The sequence below is a fragment of the Ostrinia nubilalis genome, chromosome 16, assembly GCF_963855985.1.
Source record: "Ostrinia nubilalis chromosome 16, ilOstNubi1.1, whole genome shotgun sequence".
In the NCBI taxonomy this organism is placed as follows: Eukaryota; Metazoa; Arthropoda; class Insecta; order Lepidoptera; family Crambidae; genus Ostrinia; species Ostrinia nubilalis.
The window spans coordinates 10,391,276-10,409,699 of record NC_087103.1 but is presented as its reverse complement, the minus strand read 5'-3'; the positions used below and the strand labels follow the sequence as shown (position 1 = coordinate 10,409,699).

At 33.9% G+C, this 18,424-nt stretch overlaps 2 protein-coding genes across 14 annotated transcripts in view; one reads left to right on the top strand and one right to left on the bottom strand.

The window, feature by feature from the left end:
• LOC135079375 (casein kinase I) overlaps nt 1-3,099 on the bottom strand; it is a 40,241-nt gene extending 37,142 nt beyond the window's left edge. For 4 of the 9 annotated variants that reach the window (XM_063974019.1, XM_063974025.1, XM_063974026.1 and 1 more), the window contains exons 1-2: nt 2,988-3,093; nt 2,045-2,351 (exon numbers count right to left, since the gene is read on the bottom strand). In XM_063974019.1, the coding sequence (XP_063830089.1) occupies nt 2,045-2,106 (62 nt within the window). In that variant the 5' untranslated portion in view covers nt 2,107-2,351; nt 2,988-3,093. Of the gene's footprint in view, nt 1-2,044; nt 2,352-2,668; nt 2,757-2,945 lie in introns of those variants that run through there. The other 5 variants (XM_063974024.1, XM_063974022.1, XM_063974021.1 and 2 more) reach the window with 5 other exon arrangements.
• Nucleotides 91-17,959, top strand: LOC135079379 (retinol-binding protein pinta-like). 5 transcript variants are annotated; one of them, XM_063974036.1, is made up of 3 exons: nt 91-280; nt 13,386-13,490; nt 17,771-17,959. In XM_063974036.1, exons 2-3 carry the CDS (start codon nt 13,400-13,402, stop codon nt 17,932-17,934), a joined length of 255 nt encoding a protein of 84 aa, XP_063830106.1. In that variant the 5' UTR covers nt 91-280; nt 13,386-13,399; the 3' UTR covers nt 17,935-17,959. The 5 variants fall into 5 exon arrangements, with proteins under 5 accessions (XP_063830106.1, XP_063830105.1, XP_063830107.1 ...); XM_063974035.1 differs by lacking the exon at nt 91-280 and adding an exon at nt 2,675-2,767; XM_063974037.1 differs by lacking the exon at nt 91-280 and adding an exon at nt 3,558-3,630.
• Nucleotides 17,960-18,424: the final 465 nt, after the last annotated feature.

The window sequence follows — 18,424 nt, the reverse complement described above, 5'->3', positions numbered from 1 at the left end:
TAAGACGGACATACTTGTCAATTTATCCTGACAATCAGCCAAGGCTGTACTGATTTACTGCAAAATCTCTACTGTCAGTTTAAAATAATAATAAACTATTAAATAAATCATTGCCAAAATAAAAACAATCATATAAAGATAAGAAACAAGCCAAAAATAGAGCTCTGAATGAAGAAACAAAACATACAGATAGAGAGAAATATTAAATGTAGTGTTTTGTTATTAATACTTAGTTTATCAAAAGCATTCGTGATATGTGTCTGCGAGGAGTTTACACATAGTGAGTCTTAAGAATAATATAATTAATAATAAAAATATTAATTTACTTGCAGCGCAGTGCTATAAGAGGCCGGACCATCACTTGTTACTAAACTAATATCCTTATTATTGTGCCTGCAATGAGTATTTATTTATAAGTAGTTGAGTTATAAGATTATTGTACTGTTGAGTTATTGAGATCCCCAACATGTAAATCATCATGCAATATTATTGTTTATACATCAGGAAATAATTAATTTTGGTTTAATAATTTCAAAAGGCTCTGTTGTACACACAGCTCATCAAAGTTAGCGTTCAACTTTTGACTGGCCTTATATCACATGAAATAAGATATATTTTAGTCCAACTGTAACATTTGATGTGTTGTCATGTGTACAAAATAGAAATTTATAGCAACATTTATGAGGACAGTAAAGGATACAAGAATTTTAAATAATAAAGTAGTAAAATAGGTTACAGTCATATAATTACACATTTTCTGCTGCTAAACAAAACAAAGACAGATTCATTATTATGTACAACTTGATACCAGCTACATTTGCCATAGCACACTATTGAAAATTTTGAATATGTTTTGCAATACTGTGAATTGAAGGTTACTGACATGTTATGCATGGTTAATATGAACTAATGATCCACAAGGTGTAGCCAGAAAGGAAAATACATGACCAGTTAGATATCAACATTATGTTATTATGTATTGTTCATTAACAAAATGTTTTGAGTCATTACCTAGCATATTTTATGTTGAATTTAATTCCCATTTTCTAGTAAGCATTATTGTTAAATGTTTCATGTTACACTCTAGTTATAGTGTGAGTGCCTATATCAAGAACCATTTCTATCCTTTTGTAAATAAGGGTACTTTCATATTATTGAACTTTTCATAGAATAAAAATGTGAAAATCTACAGATTAAGAGTTGGTTAAACTAAAGAGCAGAGTAACACAATGTTTGCTATTTTCATCAGCAGCTCTTGACAACTGGACAAGTAATAAATTCGATTTTAACATAAGAATCATCAGTTTACCATTTAACAATGTAGGGGCAAACCTGTTTGGTATATTATTCTTGAATAATCAACTCTAACCTATGCCTATAGCAGTTGTCAGATGTAGACTAACCTCCAAATGTGACTACACCATGGTATTTAAACAAAAACTTGTAATATCATCATGAATGGTAATGAATAAATTGTAGAATATAAAATGACCTAGCCTCCTGAATAGATGGATAGGATCAAGTAATGTTACAGCCGTGATAAAACTGTATCAATTTACGGCTCCAATTTGTATCAGGTGAATACTTGTGATGTGTGGTGACGGATGGAGTAATGAATTGGGATAAGGGATGGTAATTATTATGGAATCACCATGTAAGCAATTTTAAACATTAGCTATTTATCTTTCTGCTGGAAATACAACTTGTATCAACTCCAGCTTGTGTTTAGAATTCAGAACAAGTTTGTATTATAACCTCTGTACAATACAATATTTGGTTACTAAAAGATTGTTAGATAACTGCAATAAATTAAACTAAAAATGGGTACCTACATAATGTACAAAATAGGTTAATATCTTACTAATTGTATCTTAAACTTGGCCAATGCCCTACAAATGTATGTTGTAACTTTGTTTGTGTTGATCTACAGTTAATACAGTTATGTATGACTACAACTGACTTGCTTACAAGTAGTGACATGTTTTGCTGGGTTCAAGGGACTATGAATGGAACTGGAGTTGACTAAAAGATGATAAACCCTTACGTGGATGTTCTTTTGTCGTCGCTCTGACGTTCTTTGTCCTTGTTGCTCTCACGTTTGTTCATAATACTAGAGGTGTTGTGCAGGCACGGAGCCCGGCACTCCAATCACTCCGAGAGCCCACGGTCCGCGGAGGCCGCTATGCAGCCCATGTCACCACAGCCTTGCAGATGGCACGCCGCCGCGCACTCTCCCCATGCCACAAAACCACAACACTTATCGTCACTTCCAACTTTATTGCTATTTTTTTGTTATTTCTTTCAACACTAAACTACACACTATAACAATTTATCTCAAAATCATTGTTACACTGCAATCACAAACGAATGAGTATGCTGTTTCGGCGACAGTCACTAACGACAGGAATTCGTCTGAATATGGTATAGATTTTGCTAGATATTTACTTCAAAAAGGGAATGAGACTGAATAGAGGTCGCCGTGCCAATGTTATGCTCATTGAAGAGTAACAACAAGCGTTGTGGGTGTCACTAGCACTTTTACCAGGATCGCCACGACGATCTATCTTCTGAACTCCACACGTGATTACTAATTAGCTAAATATTTTATATGGGTGAATTTATTTTACAAGAAATTTAACAATTGACAGTTTCTTGTGGGAAGTCAAACCTAATTATCGGTCGGCACAAATCTTTTGGAAATTATTTTGAACGAAGATTCTCAAGAGGAAGATGTTCACTGCACTAATGGAATCACAACGCTAAGCAGGTAAAAGCACAATAAGTAATTTTTAATTAGCTTTCCATGGATTAGTCACAACGTCGCCGAAACATCAAATGGACATTTGTCCTGATAAAAAAGTTTAGGTTTTGTAATGGCCACCAATGTTACACTTTAATCACTTGAAAAAATACAATGGAGGAGTTATTTTAAGAGTTCATCTAACCTAAAGTGTCTAATATTTTACACGTTTACATAAATATATTACCGACTAACGATAAAATTTCTAAGTAAAAATATTTAACTCAAAGAATAGTCACTGATAAATCGCCATTCGGCGCATGCGCAAACTTGCAGCGGTTAGTGTTGTCAGGTTTTGATATAGTTTTTTATTATTCTGTTTGTGCTAAGCTAATAAATATTGTTTTCATCACTTCATTTGCCATTATGTTTAATTTTGTCGTCGAATCCGTAAAACTTAGAGCAAATTATTCGATATTACTTATTTTATGATTATATTTTAAAAGTAGTTTTTTATTTCATGATAATAGCAACACTAAAAAAAAAGAATCGTTTCAGTTCGTCGGCTATTTTACCGTCAGGTTGAAATAATGCTATGGCTATTGTAATTCGTACCGATGAATCGATTTACAAGATACCGCTACTCAATATCGATACCTACTGTCTAGCTCTAAAGTTGTAAATGAAAACAACTTGTTGGACAGGTTTGGAGGGGAGGGCGCGGGAATTTTAAAACGGTCCTCGGGATTCGCCAACTCATTTTGCTAAAGTAATTAATAATTTTAAAAGTATTGTTCAGTTAAAAGTTAAAATAAATATCAAGATTATTTTGAAAAAATCACATAAACCTAATTTTAAGTACAGAGGGCCAAGGAAAACATGGAATATTGGTAAGATAGATACATACCTATGATACACTTTGTATTTTTGATAAAGCATTTGTTCACTTGTTATCAAACTTGTATTTAAATGTTATTTTGAGTGTTTACGGTAAATGCACAACTCTTCACCACACGTGAAATAACAAACGTGACCATTATTTGATAAAATAATCAATGTTTTGGTGTATGATTACAAAGATAGAGTGGATTTGGAGTTGCAATAATGTTTTTTATAATCTGGAATAATTAATAATCAGTTTGCGTATCATTGAAACATGTACTAGTTAAGCACTTAGGACTAGAATAATACTTACTAACTTCACGTGTTTTTTTTGTTTGACGTCATAGGTGAAATTATGATTGATCATTGAAGAGTTAAGTAAGGTAGAAGAATAATTTTATTCTAAGGACCTATCTACAATGAATAGGTCCTTAGAATAAAATTTAATTTAACATTACGAATTCTAGGGTTTAGTTAGTGTTGTAACACCTACTGATGTAAACCCATTTTCGCAAAATAAATGATTTGATTTGATTTGATTTGATTTGTTGCCTAAGTCCTACGTATTTTCTACACGTGGTAGACTGGTCAAAGGTTCGAATCCCATTCGGGCAAATTGAACAGTGCTATGAGCTTTACCTACTGAAATTTTCAACGCTACATTTTCACTATAACAAATCTTAGAAGATAAGAAAATAATTTTCTTTAAATCCGATTTTTTATATCCGTCAGTGTAAAATTAATGTAGTAATAGGTACTTACTGTAGTAGTTTAAAAGATTATATTTAAAATATTAATAAATTACTGTTGTAGTTTAAATAGGTAGGTAACGCTGTAGCGTTACCTGCCTATTTAAACTAAATAAGCAAGTAGTTAAATGCTGACTGTTAAACCAAACCTTAGGTATTATTCTTAAGTGTACTTACACCCTATGTATTTTACCGCTGTTAGCACTTGAGTGCCGGTCTGTAGTCTGTACTGTGTACCCAGTTAGCACTCCTGCGCCGACTAAGTATTCATAATAATCGCGAGCTACAGCGACTGCGCTTGGCAAAAGGTGGCAAGGCCAGTCATCAGCAGCCGGCTGCCCCAAAGAGACGTATTACACGCGGAGCACCTGCCTGATTTAAAACAAACGATCAACGGACTAGCGGAATTTATCAACAGTCCACCGGCCTTTTGGAATCAAAACAACTTTTGTATGTGAGTTTTTTCATTTATCTTTATTGAAGATTTACGTTGAATGATGTTTTGATCACACATCGAGTGTCCACGAAACGTGTGTATGTGACGAATCAAACCAGTTTAGGATTTACGTGTCTTTGAGATGTATTTTTGTATGCATCGGATGGTTAAACACTAAATTGTATGACAAGGTCGACGCGAAAATTATTGATTGTATTAAATGATTGGGTAACATCGCTCACAAAAGCACTTATTTGGATAATTTCTTCGTAACGTTAATAAACAAGCAAACAAAAGACCTCCTATCCCTTTTGAACTAAGGTTTTTTCTAACCCATATGGCGTAATACAGCTTAACATGACTATGAAGTTAAATACTTAGGTAGGAAGGTAGGAAACATAAAATTTTAATGTAACTTTATCAATAATTCCATATTAGTAATTTCTTGACGAAAAAAAGATAATAGATTTTACTATAGTTATTAAAATTTCTTAGCGATTAGAGTCGCTTCTCTATTGAATTAAAAATAAACAATTTGAAAAAATCGAACTGCCTAAGGCGGGAATCGAACCCACAACCTACCTAGTTGAAAATGATTAAAACGCTGTTGAATCATGTCCGATTGTTGCCGATGGAATCGTGCATTGCATATTCATTTTCCATTGAAATATCAAAATGTAATTCTATAAGGCTGGGTTGCACCGTCTATATTAACTGTAACAAATGTCAAAAATCGGTCAAACACCATACAAAAAGCGCCGGTTATCGTTATAGTTACCGTTAAAGTTAGGTCACAATAGGTGGTGCAAACTCATCCTAAGACTAGTTTTAACCAGAGTTATAGATACCAAGGTAGTAGATAGTTAGACATTTTTCAGCTGTTGTACCTACCCTAGTTCCGAGTGAGTTCCTATTTGCAAAGATAACATTTAATATTAGGATAAGTTCTGCTCATCTACTGATAAGATTAGTATTGAGTAATACGTATGCACTCAGTTTGTACTATCGATTTAAGCATAAATAACTAGAAATGTTTTGGAGGTATCCAAAGACTAGAAATCCGCATTATCCATTTGATTGGCGTACTACTTAGCTATTATAGTGCCGTTCGTAAGTACGCGCATAGAGAGAGCTACCCACTACTTTGAATGCGCACCACCTGAGAATTGAGTCTGGATCCTACGAGTTTAACTAAGTATTTATTTTATTTTTTATTTATTTATTTATTAGTAAAGATATGTACACCAACATCAGAACACACAAGACATTCGCAGTACCTATACATTATCAGGATTTCAGTTTAAATATGCCAATTACAGGTGTACACAACAATTTCCATAAAATGATGAATTATTTACTTTAGCTGGTGTACTAACACACATCTAGTAAAAACAGACGTAGGTAACTCTTTTTTGTTGCTCAAATCTTTTTGCTACACAACTTTTGATCTTAACCTTGGCAAAAATACATTATACATGTTATTGTTAACTAAGTATCGTTTTGTATTTAATTTCTAAGTAAGTTTTTTACCTCTTTACTTGCCTATATCCTCGGAAAATAAGCATTGTTTACGCCTGAGCTCTTTAGTTAATTTTAATTCAACACTCCATTCAGACGAACTTCCCTGCCTATGAAGTTCATCAATTGAAGGTTGAACGCTTACTTTTGTAGTACGTTATTATTTCTTTTGTTTTGTAGCTAATAAGGATATCCCTTTAATTTGGCCTTTACATTGGATAAACATAGGGCTTAATACAGGGTGTTAGGTAAATGGTTATATGAGCCGACACTAGCCCATGTTAACATGGGTATATAAATGTTATAAAATCAGATTTGTATGAAAATTAAAATAATTGAAATGAAGATATAAATTTTCTGACTTCACCATACCATTTATATGCCCATGTTAACATGGGCGGCTGTCGGCTCATATACCCATTTACCTAACAGCAGCCCTGTATATGGTTTTTAAATAAATAAGGTTCAGTTAAACCAAGAATTATAGGATTCTCATTATTTAGGTTCCTTAATTTAATATGTTTAGCGAATACACGAAAAAATAAGACTAGGCACAAAACTAGCTTTAGGTAGGTACGTAAATATTATCTCATAACAGCATAACATACCTACATTGCAGTTTGACCTATGTTACATGTAAGTAGTTTAAATAATACCTTACATTATAATGTAAGTCGTAATTACAAGATACTACAACCTCTTTTACAAGGACACAAGGTTGACTGTCCCACATAACCTCTGTCTGTTTGGCTGCGTAAAACATTCCACTGATCGAATATCCTTCGCGTGTTGAAGTTCAATATTCAACCTTCTGTGACGCCTCAGGTTGTTCATTCGATTCTCGACTTGACCACTAATAAACAGTCTGAAGACAATATTAATAAATATTAACTAATTTATCGAAAGCAAACTTAGCACCTAAGTATTTACTTACTTAGTCCAAGTAATTAAATCAAATTGCCGATTGGTGTTCAAAATTAAAAGTTAATTTTAAATATGCATTTTTTAAAATCCATAATGCACTTTAATATTTTCGCTAATTTTAATGACAATAACTCATAAAACACGGAAAATAATTCACGAAATTGCTACTAAGATTTTATTTCGATTTCCACTAAGGTTTAGGTCAACCAGGAAGTCGCCAATAATGGGTCTAATATCACTTTATAGCAGACATACACTATATCATTAATGACTTAACAACTATCAGATTATGGAGAACAATTATGGTGTCACCATAATCATGTATGACTTCAAAGTCACTGTTAATTGCATGCAGTTAAGCGGTGAGTGTGGCGACATGAGGTTAGGCTTAATTGCCGTTAATGTAGCATATTGATGGACTACGAGAATTAGAGATAACTGCCTAAGACATTTACCTATAACTATTCATCAATATGTACTTACTTATCAATCAACAGATGGATGTAGATCCCAAGCATTCGTATTCAAGACGCAAATGTAGAGTGCTCCTTTCTAGCTATACCTGCTCGTTTATTTAGTCATATATTTCTTTAATTGTTTAGTTAGACTATTAATAGCTAACTTCTTAATGAATCTTCAAAACAAAAATAAAACTTATTGCAGTTAAAAATACTGTCAAACATTTTTTTTCTGCTTAGGTTACTTCAATGCTAACCTAGCAGAGAAATCCTCATTGTACCTAAATATTAATAAATAAATAAATATTTTGCCCTACCAGCGCTTCGAGACAAACATTACAGATAGTGTAGGGAAGAAGCGCCTTAACAAACTCACTCCCTGTCTGCCGGGTAAAATAAATATATTATTTTTAATCACGTCGCAAACAATTCACGTACATGTTAATTACAAGACACGTTTGTATTATTGGCTAACGTCTGACTTTACCTCGCCCTTGCTTTTTAGACAAACACGAAAGGCTTCAGAGGATTGTAGATTGTAATCTGTAGCTGATTATATACCTATTTAGGTACTTCTAGCTGGATAAATATGTACAAGTGTAGGTACTAGTAATTTCAGTCGTAACTCGTACGTGACAGAAACTGCAATGTCTTTTACTGGCGTCATATTTATGATTTTACAAATTGGTTATTTATTACTGTAAAACAGATTTAAAGTTTGATTTGGCTGGTAGGTATGTCTATTGAAATAGCTATTGTTTAAAGCAGGTCTTCCCAAACCGTTTTGTACTGTCATGTGGCATCCTTGGGTATTTACCTTTTTTTGGAACGCACAGTTTGGGAAGTTCTGGTTCAAAGCGTTTCATTAGTTACCTACAATTTAAAAAATGAAAACACTTAGGCCCAGTTTTTTGATTCATAGTTAAAATAACAAATTGTTAAATTTTGCTACTAATGGTTAAGTAAATATTAACAAAATGTTAAGTAATAGTTAAAAAATGTATTAAAAGTCGAGCTAACCATTGTTCGAATAACATTTTTTTCTGATATTTAACCACTTGTCATTTGACATCTGTCAAATTTAACCATTGGTTATTTTAACTACGAATCAAAAAACCGGGCCTTAATGTTAAACTAAGAAACAGAAGTTAGTTAAGGGTCACTTGTTTATTTTGAGGTCAGGATCGATTTAAGAATTTTAAAGCAATCCTAAGTGGCTTGAGAATCAGACTTTAAAATGCCTGAACTAAAGCAGTGGCGGAAATTAGCAATTTATAATGCGCGGGTCGGTCCCGTTTTCGTCCGGCGATTATTTTATTCGGTACTATGAACATTAAAATCGCAGTGACATTACTTATTTATAGATATTAAATATCAGAGGTAGGTTCAGTTAATTTTAATATTTTCCATTTTTGTAGATAGGTATATTTAATCTGTAATGCAAGTATCAAAAGTTCCCAGTTATTAAATATTTTTTCATACTTTCATACATTTACCATTAATATACCTCGAATGGTTATATCAATTTTAGTTAAGGGATGGTTTACAAAACAAGTTTACAACAACAAGTAGTTTTGTAAACCACCCCTTAACTAAAATTGTATTTAAAAAGCCAATGGCTCTACATTGTTACGTTCATCATCATCATCATTTCAGCCATAGGACGTCCACTGCTGAACATAGGCCTCCCCCAATGATTTCCATGATGATCGATTGGTAACGGCCTGCGTCCAGCGCCTTTCTGCTACTTTTATTGTCACGTTCAAGTTCTTGAAAATTAGACCAGTATTTTTAATTTTCTTAAATAAGTAAGACGGACCGACTCGCGACGGATTAGCAAGCTGAAGTGGCCTAAAAGTAAAGGTAGCAAGGAAGCGCTGGACGCAGGCCGCTACCAATCGATCAACGTGGAAAGCAATGGGGGAGGCCTATGTTCAGCAGTGGATGTCCTATGGCTGAAATGATGATGATGATGAAATTAGGAAGTGTAAAATTAATGATAGTCGTTAGCTACAGTTATTGCAACATTAATGCTAGTTTAACTATAACTCTACATTAGTTAGCTCCAAATAGGGACTTTGAAGTCACGTACCTAAGTATCTAAAACTGGATAGGTAAGTCTCTTACTTACTAACTTCCTAGCTCTAATCTCTAGTTACCATGGTCTAAGGTTAAACATGTCTCGCATAAGTAATCTTTTTATGCAAAAACCTAGTAGTTTACCTTAATCTACTTTTAGAGACAGTATGTTTATAATAAAGTGCCGTAAACTTCTGACGATCTGGTAAAGGTCGCGGGAAGAGCCTGGATGCGGGCAGCGCAGGACCGTTCATTATGGAAAACCTTGGGGGAGACCTTTGTCCAGCAGTGGACGTCATTTGGCTGAAACGAACGAACGAACGAAAGTGTCGTAAAACTCGTAAAATGTGTTTTCGCCAATCGCTTTTACAAAATTTCAAGTTAGTCACTTGTTACAGTCAATGTCCATATTAAAAGTTAGTATTCGTTAGTTATGACTTAGTTATTTGATGACTTAGCAACATTATTATGTACAGCTCGGAAGCTATTTTTGTCTAATCATTCATGATACCCGGTTTTTAATTTAATATCACTGTATCTCCACAAGTCATTCTAGAAAATTGTATTTTTGTATAAATGCCATTCGTTGACTAACGCATCGTTGATGTACAGTGTCCAACATAACATACTCTACAATTCGTTGTAAAAGTGACTCTATGACGAATAAGATGCCACATGTATATCTTGATATGCCGCTGTCTGCAACTCGAATTTTTTAATAAGACGAGGCGTGACCTCGTTTTTTCAAGTGATATAAAACCTGTTCTCTAGTACACTTTTGGGTACAATTAAAAAGCTTTTTTTATTTAACCGTTGGACTAGCGTATTTCGACTATGTAATTAGTTAGTTATTATTTATGTAGGAAGTGGATTTTATAACGTCTGTTATTTACAATGTTCTTTTATAAACCTTGTGCTGAGTGATTAACGCCCGAATTCAGAAACATTACTATGAGGTCTCACAGTGCGTGCGCACAGAGTGACACACGAACCAATCACAGAGCTCTATTCAACGCTGTGCGTTCTTTTTGCTGCTTCACTTATGCAAGCATCGTTTGTGAATACGGCCATAATATGAGTGTCAGTCACGTCCTTAAAAATACGTACAAATATGTGACAACTAGTATAAGGTAAGTGCCCCCTACTTCGGTATATTAAGGCTCTTACGACTTTAACATTTTATTTAAAAATAACCAAGCATGATATCAGTATGAAAGCTTTTGTATGCTAAACTTTGGTCTTTTGACAGTAAGTTAATACATAATTTATAGTTATATAGTTTGAACTTTTTTTTATATTAATTGTTCTGCGGACCTCTTGTTTGGATCCTGTTTCGTGACAAAATTTTGCTCTGTTTCTAAGTTCGTGAACTCATGTCCCCTATTTCGGGATAAGGTTTTATGCATCCAGTTAGGATATTTTAATAATGATTAAGGGTTTAATAAATTTAAAAAAGATAATAAAAATTTAGAAAAAAAATATTATGTGAAATTGACGATATTGCTTACCTGAAATATTCATAAGAAATAATGTGAGTCTAGTATAATATTTTGATTTGTTAATTCTAACTTATGTGAAAATATTTATATAACCATTAGAAATGTAGGGGGGGGGAAACTATGTTTGGGGGTTATGGGGAGGCCTATGTTCAGCAGTGGACGTCCTATGGCTGAAATCATGATGATGATGATGATGTGAAAATATTTATATAAATGTGGGGGTTACTTACCCCTCCCCCCCCCCCCTTCGTACCCATAAAATTTTGATTTGTTATTTGTACCCCCCCCCCCCTTCTCCCCATAATCCCACCCCTGGAGCTGTTTCAAGTGAGGGTAGCCCCCCCCCCCCCCCCCTGAAAATAACCCCAGATACGCCAATGACTCATAATAAAAAGTAAGTAATTAATTAATTTCTTAGGTAGGTAACTATTAAAAACTAAAAAATATGTCGATTTCTTTGATGGTATGTGTCATAAAAGTACCTAACACCATACATTTATATATCACTAACTTGGAAAAAAGTAACAATAATACGGTTCCTTGTTTCGTGATACTGATTATTCCAAATTCCCCAAGTAAAATTCATGGATTATTGTCAAAATGTGTCAATTAACTATTATCTATCCCATATACAATACAAATAAACAAAGATAAATAAAACAAATCGAAATAAAACCAAAATTATGCTGGTACTACTTATGCTAATTTATCTTAAAATTTTTCATTTATGTGAACTTCAAACTCGTGTCATATAAATTCTAGTGAACGAAACATATACCGAATTTAGGTCATGAGAAACTTAAATAAATGCATTATTTGTTTCATAACTTACATTTAAATTATAATAAATAATTATTTAAAAACTAAGCATCAAAATGTTATCCATAATATCCTTGAATCGGTAGTGTCACGAAATAGGGGACACCCGAAAAATAATATGTACGCTATTTCGTGAGTCAATTAATCGCAATTTTAAAGGAATTCTACGTTTTCATATAACTTTTTTCTAAGCTAAATCAATTGTCAAGAAACACATGAAACCACCATTACAAGTTTTATTTAAATGGACGTTCCTTCGCCTTTTTATAAGCTTAAGAAGTTGGAGCGCTAACCTTACGGTGAGAGCAACCGTTGCAAGCCGCACGGCTGTTTTTGGCTCTCTGAGAGTTTGAAGGTTCGTATTGCTCTCATTTTTGGCGCCACAATGTTGGTACTTGGTTTTTTAGATAGCTTAAATAATAGAGTTTTTGTAGTAATGAAGAATTTTTATAAATAATATTCCATTTGCTTATTATTTGAGCTAGAAAGAAAACTTACGAACTTACGTACTATCACGAACTAGTAGCCGTTTACCTTAAGTTTTGTCTAGCTACACTAGTGACATATAAAATATGTAGTAGTTCTCTCCTATAAATAAGCTGAGCGAATGCGGGTTCGACCCCTAGGGAAAAAGTTTGTGTTTTAAATTCGAGTGTGGACCTTTGTATTATTGATACGAAAACTTTCTTTGTTTAGTTGACTTGATACAACATTAGTTTTATATTTAATAATTCAAACATTCAACCGTAGATACAAACAGTTCCATAGTAGGTATATACGTTTTACATTTGTTAATGAATGAATGCTATGCTAATTTGGCTTTATGAATATCTATAAATATATGTATAAACAATCTTTAATTTATCCCATTTATATCGACGATTATTTTTATTATTTTCATACGTAACATACACGTATACAGATCATTTAACATACTCGGGGGCTAAGAGGAAAAATAATAATTAAAATAATAATTATCCTGTTATTTCTACATATATTACCACTTCTGACGTAAATACTAAGGCACAACATAACAATGTCATTATTAAACGATTTATTTTTGATTGTGTTAATAATAATAGTAAAAATAATAACCATAATTTTCAGTCTTTACTCTTGACGATCCGCTGGTTAAACCAGATAATATCAAAAGTTTCAGCGATTTATTTGTGAAAATGTTTTACGTTTCTTTTACGTTTATTTTATGTGTATTTTTTGTATTATAAGTGGATTCGATTTCCCAATAGATTTTTACTGAAAATTTTCATGTTATTTTTGCAGTGTCCCTCTGAAAAATGGCGGAGAAAAGTCATGAAGATGTAGAAAAGTTGATGGCGTCGTTTCGGGAATGGATCAACAGCCAACCACACCTACCAAAGGATCTAGGTAAATGACTGTTTACATATTATTTAGTTTAACATAATTTACTAGGACTAATAAAGTTCTGTTTAAATGTTAGCCAAATGTAAGCGATTAAAACGATATCGCACGTTCATAATCAAACCGTCACTATACGAAATTGGGAGAAATTGAGTTAACAACGCCATCTATCAGCGCTCCGCGAAAAGTGCATGCTGTAAAAATCCCACGCTTAAAGCTCAAATAGTTTGGCAGATATCACTAGTGTCGTTATGGAGTTTAATGGGAAAACCGGCATTTGTTGTGAGTAACAGTGACACGTTTTTAGTAGTGACGGGATCTGGACGGGCACGCCGTGATAGTTATGTAAACTCTGTGTTGAAAAACGTCATTTTTAGCATAAAGACGCTTTTACTCCTAAACCATAAGATAAGTCACAATAAAGTAATACGAAAAACGCCTTAAAACAAAAAGTGACAATATTTCTCTTATATTTTTAAAAAGATTGTTCATCACTTCGTAGAATATTGTGTTTATCCAAATAGTGAAATATTAAAACAACAAGAAAGCTTTTTAAATGATTAAGTAGTTATAATTTTATCTAACAAAAATGCCACCAGCCAATCCAAACACTAGTTAAATCAAAGAAATTATCAAGGTAATTACTACTTTGTAGCGTTTGTGGACTATGAAAAAGCCTTGGATTCGATCGAGATCTGAGCAGTGCTACAGTCTCTCCAACGGTGCTAAATTGACTAGATACATCGAAGAGTTGACAGGCTTGTACGAAAACGCCACAATGTCGGTTCGTCTCCAGGATCAGGACTCGAAACTCATCCAGTTGCAGCAAGGGGTGAGACAGGGAGATGTCATATCTCCGATACTGTTCAACACCGCCCTGGAAGATGTTTTCAACATGATGATGATGTTGGAAGAAGCTTCTGAACTGGAGCGGATTCAGCATAAATATCAACGAGTACATAATCCACCTTCGATTTGCGGACGATGTCGTAATCATGGCTGAGACTGTGGAAGATCTAGGCATAATGCTCGATGGCCTAAGTAGAGCCTCTCAACAAGTGGGCCTGATGAATGAAAATGGAAATGAATATGGACAAGACAAAAAACATGTCAAATTTCCATGTAGTATCCACTTGTCTGGAGACTCTACACTCGAAAGTTTGTTGACCTGGGACAAACAGTCCAGTTACGTAGGTCCAATATTCGAGAAAGAGGTCAATCGTCAATCCAACTCGGCTGGGCAGCGTTCGGGAAGCTTCGTGATATTCTCACGTCCGAAATACCGCAGTGCCTCAAGACAAAAGTTTGATCAGTGTGTGTTGCCAGTGATATTTTATGAATCTGAGAGGTCACCCAAAAGGTGATGGAGCGTGCGATACTTAGTTAGTTTCCCTACGTGATTGAATCAGAAATGAGGAGATGCACAGGAGAACCAAAGTGACCGACATAGCCCGCAGAATCGCTAAAATCAAGTGGCAGTGGGCGGGGCACATAGCTCGCAGAGGTAATGGCCGCTGGATAATGATCCAGAATTTAAACCTACTTCTCTGAGCCTTTTTCCCATGAAAAATCACTATCTAATTCGTCAAGTTCATCGAGCTCATCAAGTTCTTGTTGTTTAAAGGCTGCCTGAACAAGAGAGTACCTTATTTTCTAAGAAGTTGATTTATGTGATGTAATTTTATAGTAATTTCATGTGTGTAACGTATTTATTTCTGATCGAGAATTTACATTTATTACTGTTACCATTGGTACCACTTAATCCAAATTATTAAGTTTTAAGTTCATTAAAATTACTGATTTTTCTATGTTAGTTTTATTTAATAATAATCATTTTTAAATTTTTCATCGTCAAATTTATATGAAAATAGTGACATTTCTACCGGAATTAATAATACAACATTAACATGTTTTTAATTGAAAACTGTCACTGTCTCAATTTTAGTGGAAAAGTGACACTATTTTTAGGGAAAAAATTAAATATTAAATAAACCATTATGATAATATGAAAGATAATTATATTTCCGTAAAAGCCAAACAAGCCACTACTGGTATTTAACAAAAAACAAAACATTTAATAGCATTTTGCTCATTTTGCAAAGGTTTTAAAATTTGAGCATTTCAAATGCTTTTCCTGAAAAATCGACTTTTTTGTATAGTGACAGTTTGATTATGAACGTGCGATATTAAAACAGTTCCTGGACACAGGCATAAAATGTCATAGAAAAGTAGGTGTAGAAAAGTTAACTTGCTATCATCTACAAATGTATTATAGGAACATAGACGTCCCCTTTATGTTGTTTTAGTACCATTTTTGGTACTTTGTAACAACTTTGAAACATGCATTGTAACATGTTGTAGTTTTTATATTTTGTGTGTATTCGATAAGATTTTATTACTCGATAATCTCGAAACCTTTATGTTCGTTTTACAGTCTCAGAATAAAAAAATGATTGCATTGTAAAGTCAGTAATCAACTTGAGTTTTCAAGAAATTCTTGTGAATGAAAACTGATTACAGTGTTAGGTTTAATGGGCCATCCTACTAATATTATAAATGCGAAAGTTTGGATGTCTGGATGTTTGTTTGTTGCTCTTTCACGCAAAAACTACTGAACGGATTTTGATGAAACTTTACAGTATTATTGTTTATAACCCAGAATAACATATAGGCTATAATTTATGAAGATCTGTGACAAACTAAATTTCACGCGGGTGAAGCCGCGGGCATAAGCTAGTCATAAATAATTTAGCCTTTTCCACTTTTACCTCAATCTCAAATTAAATGTTACGTCACAAGTACAAGTGGCTGATTTAAATGAGCATAATCACTGACAAACATTTTCAATATACAAAATTGCCACCCTGTATGAATTTCAAATCCATTGAGACTATTATTTTTTTTTGTATATTATTTTCTAAACAACTACACTCCGTAACTAATGACCTCTCTGTTCTGAAATATTTAATTTTATTGTTCATAATATTTTGAACCAAGGTTTCTTTCTATTGTGCTTGAAAATGATAAATAGTGCTATTGTTAAAAAACGTGCACTTATTAACATTACCACACGCGGTTTTGGGTAAATGATGTGGTTTTATAAATATGTGTGTAACGTAGATTTAGTTATCCGTGGTTAGTGGTTTCAGAGTTAAATCTCTCTAAAAGATTTAATAAACATTTACAACTTAGTTACAAAGAAAATGATCTCGAGGTAACCTACATACTTACTTTGGAGGATATCTAATCAAGGTTTAAGAATTATTACTATTTGCTTTTATTTATTTAGGTACTTAAAGCTTGTCTATCTGTAAAAATCATGCCAATATTTTCTCAAATAGTAAACTAAGCATGCGGATTTCCGCTTTTCAGGATAGGAAACAATCTCAAAAATACATTAAAAATCAAAATAATTAAGTAATCTAAAGCCTACAGTGAAAGGTTTTATTAAGGGTGTGACAGGATGGGTTTTTATCCCAACGAGTAACAGGCTTACTCGTTTGGGTGTAACGCGGTGGGAACAAGCGCAAATTTCGCCTGAAATCCACGAGTTCAGTATGAACTAAACTTTCACAGTACGAGGTACATCTCACAGTTATCGGTCGGCCATTGTGTGACTCCACAATGCGGGTTCCGATTCCGATGCAAACGATCGACACTCGATTTCGCGATAACGTTATCTAGTTTACAAACGATGAGTGATATAAACAGAACTATGGAAGTACCTATACTTATTAACTTCTAGATATAAAGATACTAAAGTATGACTAATACGAGTATACTCATTATTGTTTACTATCATTACCCATCGATAAGGAAGAATAATTCTAGAGGCTCCCATTGACTAATAACGCTACAGTCTATTTTGGGCGTAACTACAAACTTTTTTCGCATTTAATTAGAAAAAATGGGAATAGGTAACTTCAAAATAACTGAAATAATTCTTACAATAATCCTGAAATATCCTGAAAATTACTCACTGCAATCACCCCGGGAAATTCACATACTCATTCGTATTACTACGAGATTCGATTAAGTAGGTATGTACTATGTAGAGTAGGTACAACTATTCATCTTAGCACAAAAAGTACCTACCTAACTTTCTAAGGTTTCAAAGCCTTATATGAATTTTATTTAACAAAAATGCTGTAAGTCGTTTACCTTTTGTGCTATCCTGTTCAATATGACTGTGCAATAATAATAGATCGGCACTCTATTGTACACCACATCAAACAAAAAAAAATTAAAATTGAAAAGAAACTCAACCTCGTTTTCTTTAATTCCAGAGGACAGAATGGTGAAGCGTTTCCTACACAGCTGCTACTACGATCTGGAGAAGGCCAAGAGTGCTGCAGAACTGTTCTTCACCATCAGGGCTGCGTCACCAGACCTGCTCAACAACAGAGACCCGATGTCGCCTCAGCTGCAGAAGGCCTTGAAAATTGTGTGAGTTTAGGTTAGATTATGATATTTTTAGACAATTTGAACAGATTTTTCGTCAAAACGAAGAGTGCTGTAGAACTGTTCTTCACCATCAGAGCCACGTCACCAGATCTCCTCAACAACAGAGACCCGATGTCGCCACAGCTGCAGAAGGCCTTGAAAATTGTGTGAGTTTAGGTTAGATTATGATATTTTTAGACAATTTTGAACAGGTTTTTCGTCAATGGGAAGAGTAGGTACCGCAGATGTTCTTCAGCATCAGGGCAGCGTCACCAGACCTCCTCAACAACAGAGACCCGATGTCGCCTCAGCTGCAGAAGGCCTTGAAAATTGTGTGAGTTTAGGTTAGATTATGATGTTTTTAGACAATTTTGAACAGATTTTTCGTCAAAACGAAGAGTGCTGTAGAACTGTTCTTTACCATCAGGGCAAAGTCACCAGACCTGCTCAACAACAGAGACCCGATGTCGCCTCAGCTGCAGAAGGCCTTGAAAATT

Excerpts from the sequence above, each read along its gene's own strand:
- LOC135079379 (XM_063974036.1), top strand. The coding sequence starts at position 13,400 with ATGGCGGAGAAAAGTCATGAAGATGTAGAAAAGTTGATGGCGTCGTTT. Across the intron at positions 13,491-17,770 it reads ACACCTACCAAAGGATCTAG|AGGACAGAATGGTGAAGCGT; the intron begins GTAAATGACTGT and ends CTTTAATTCCAG.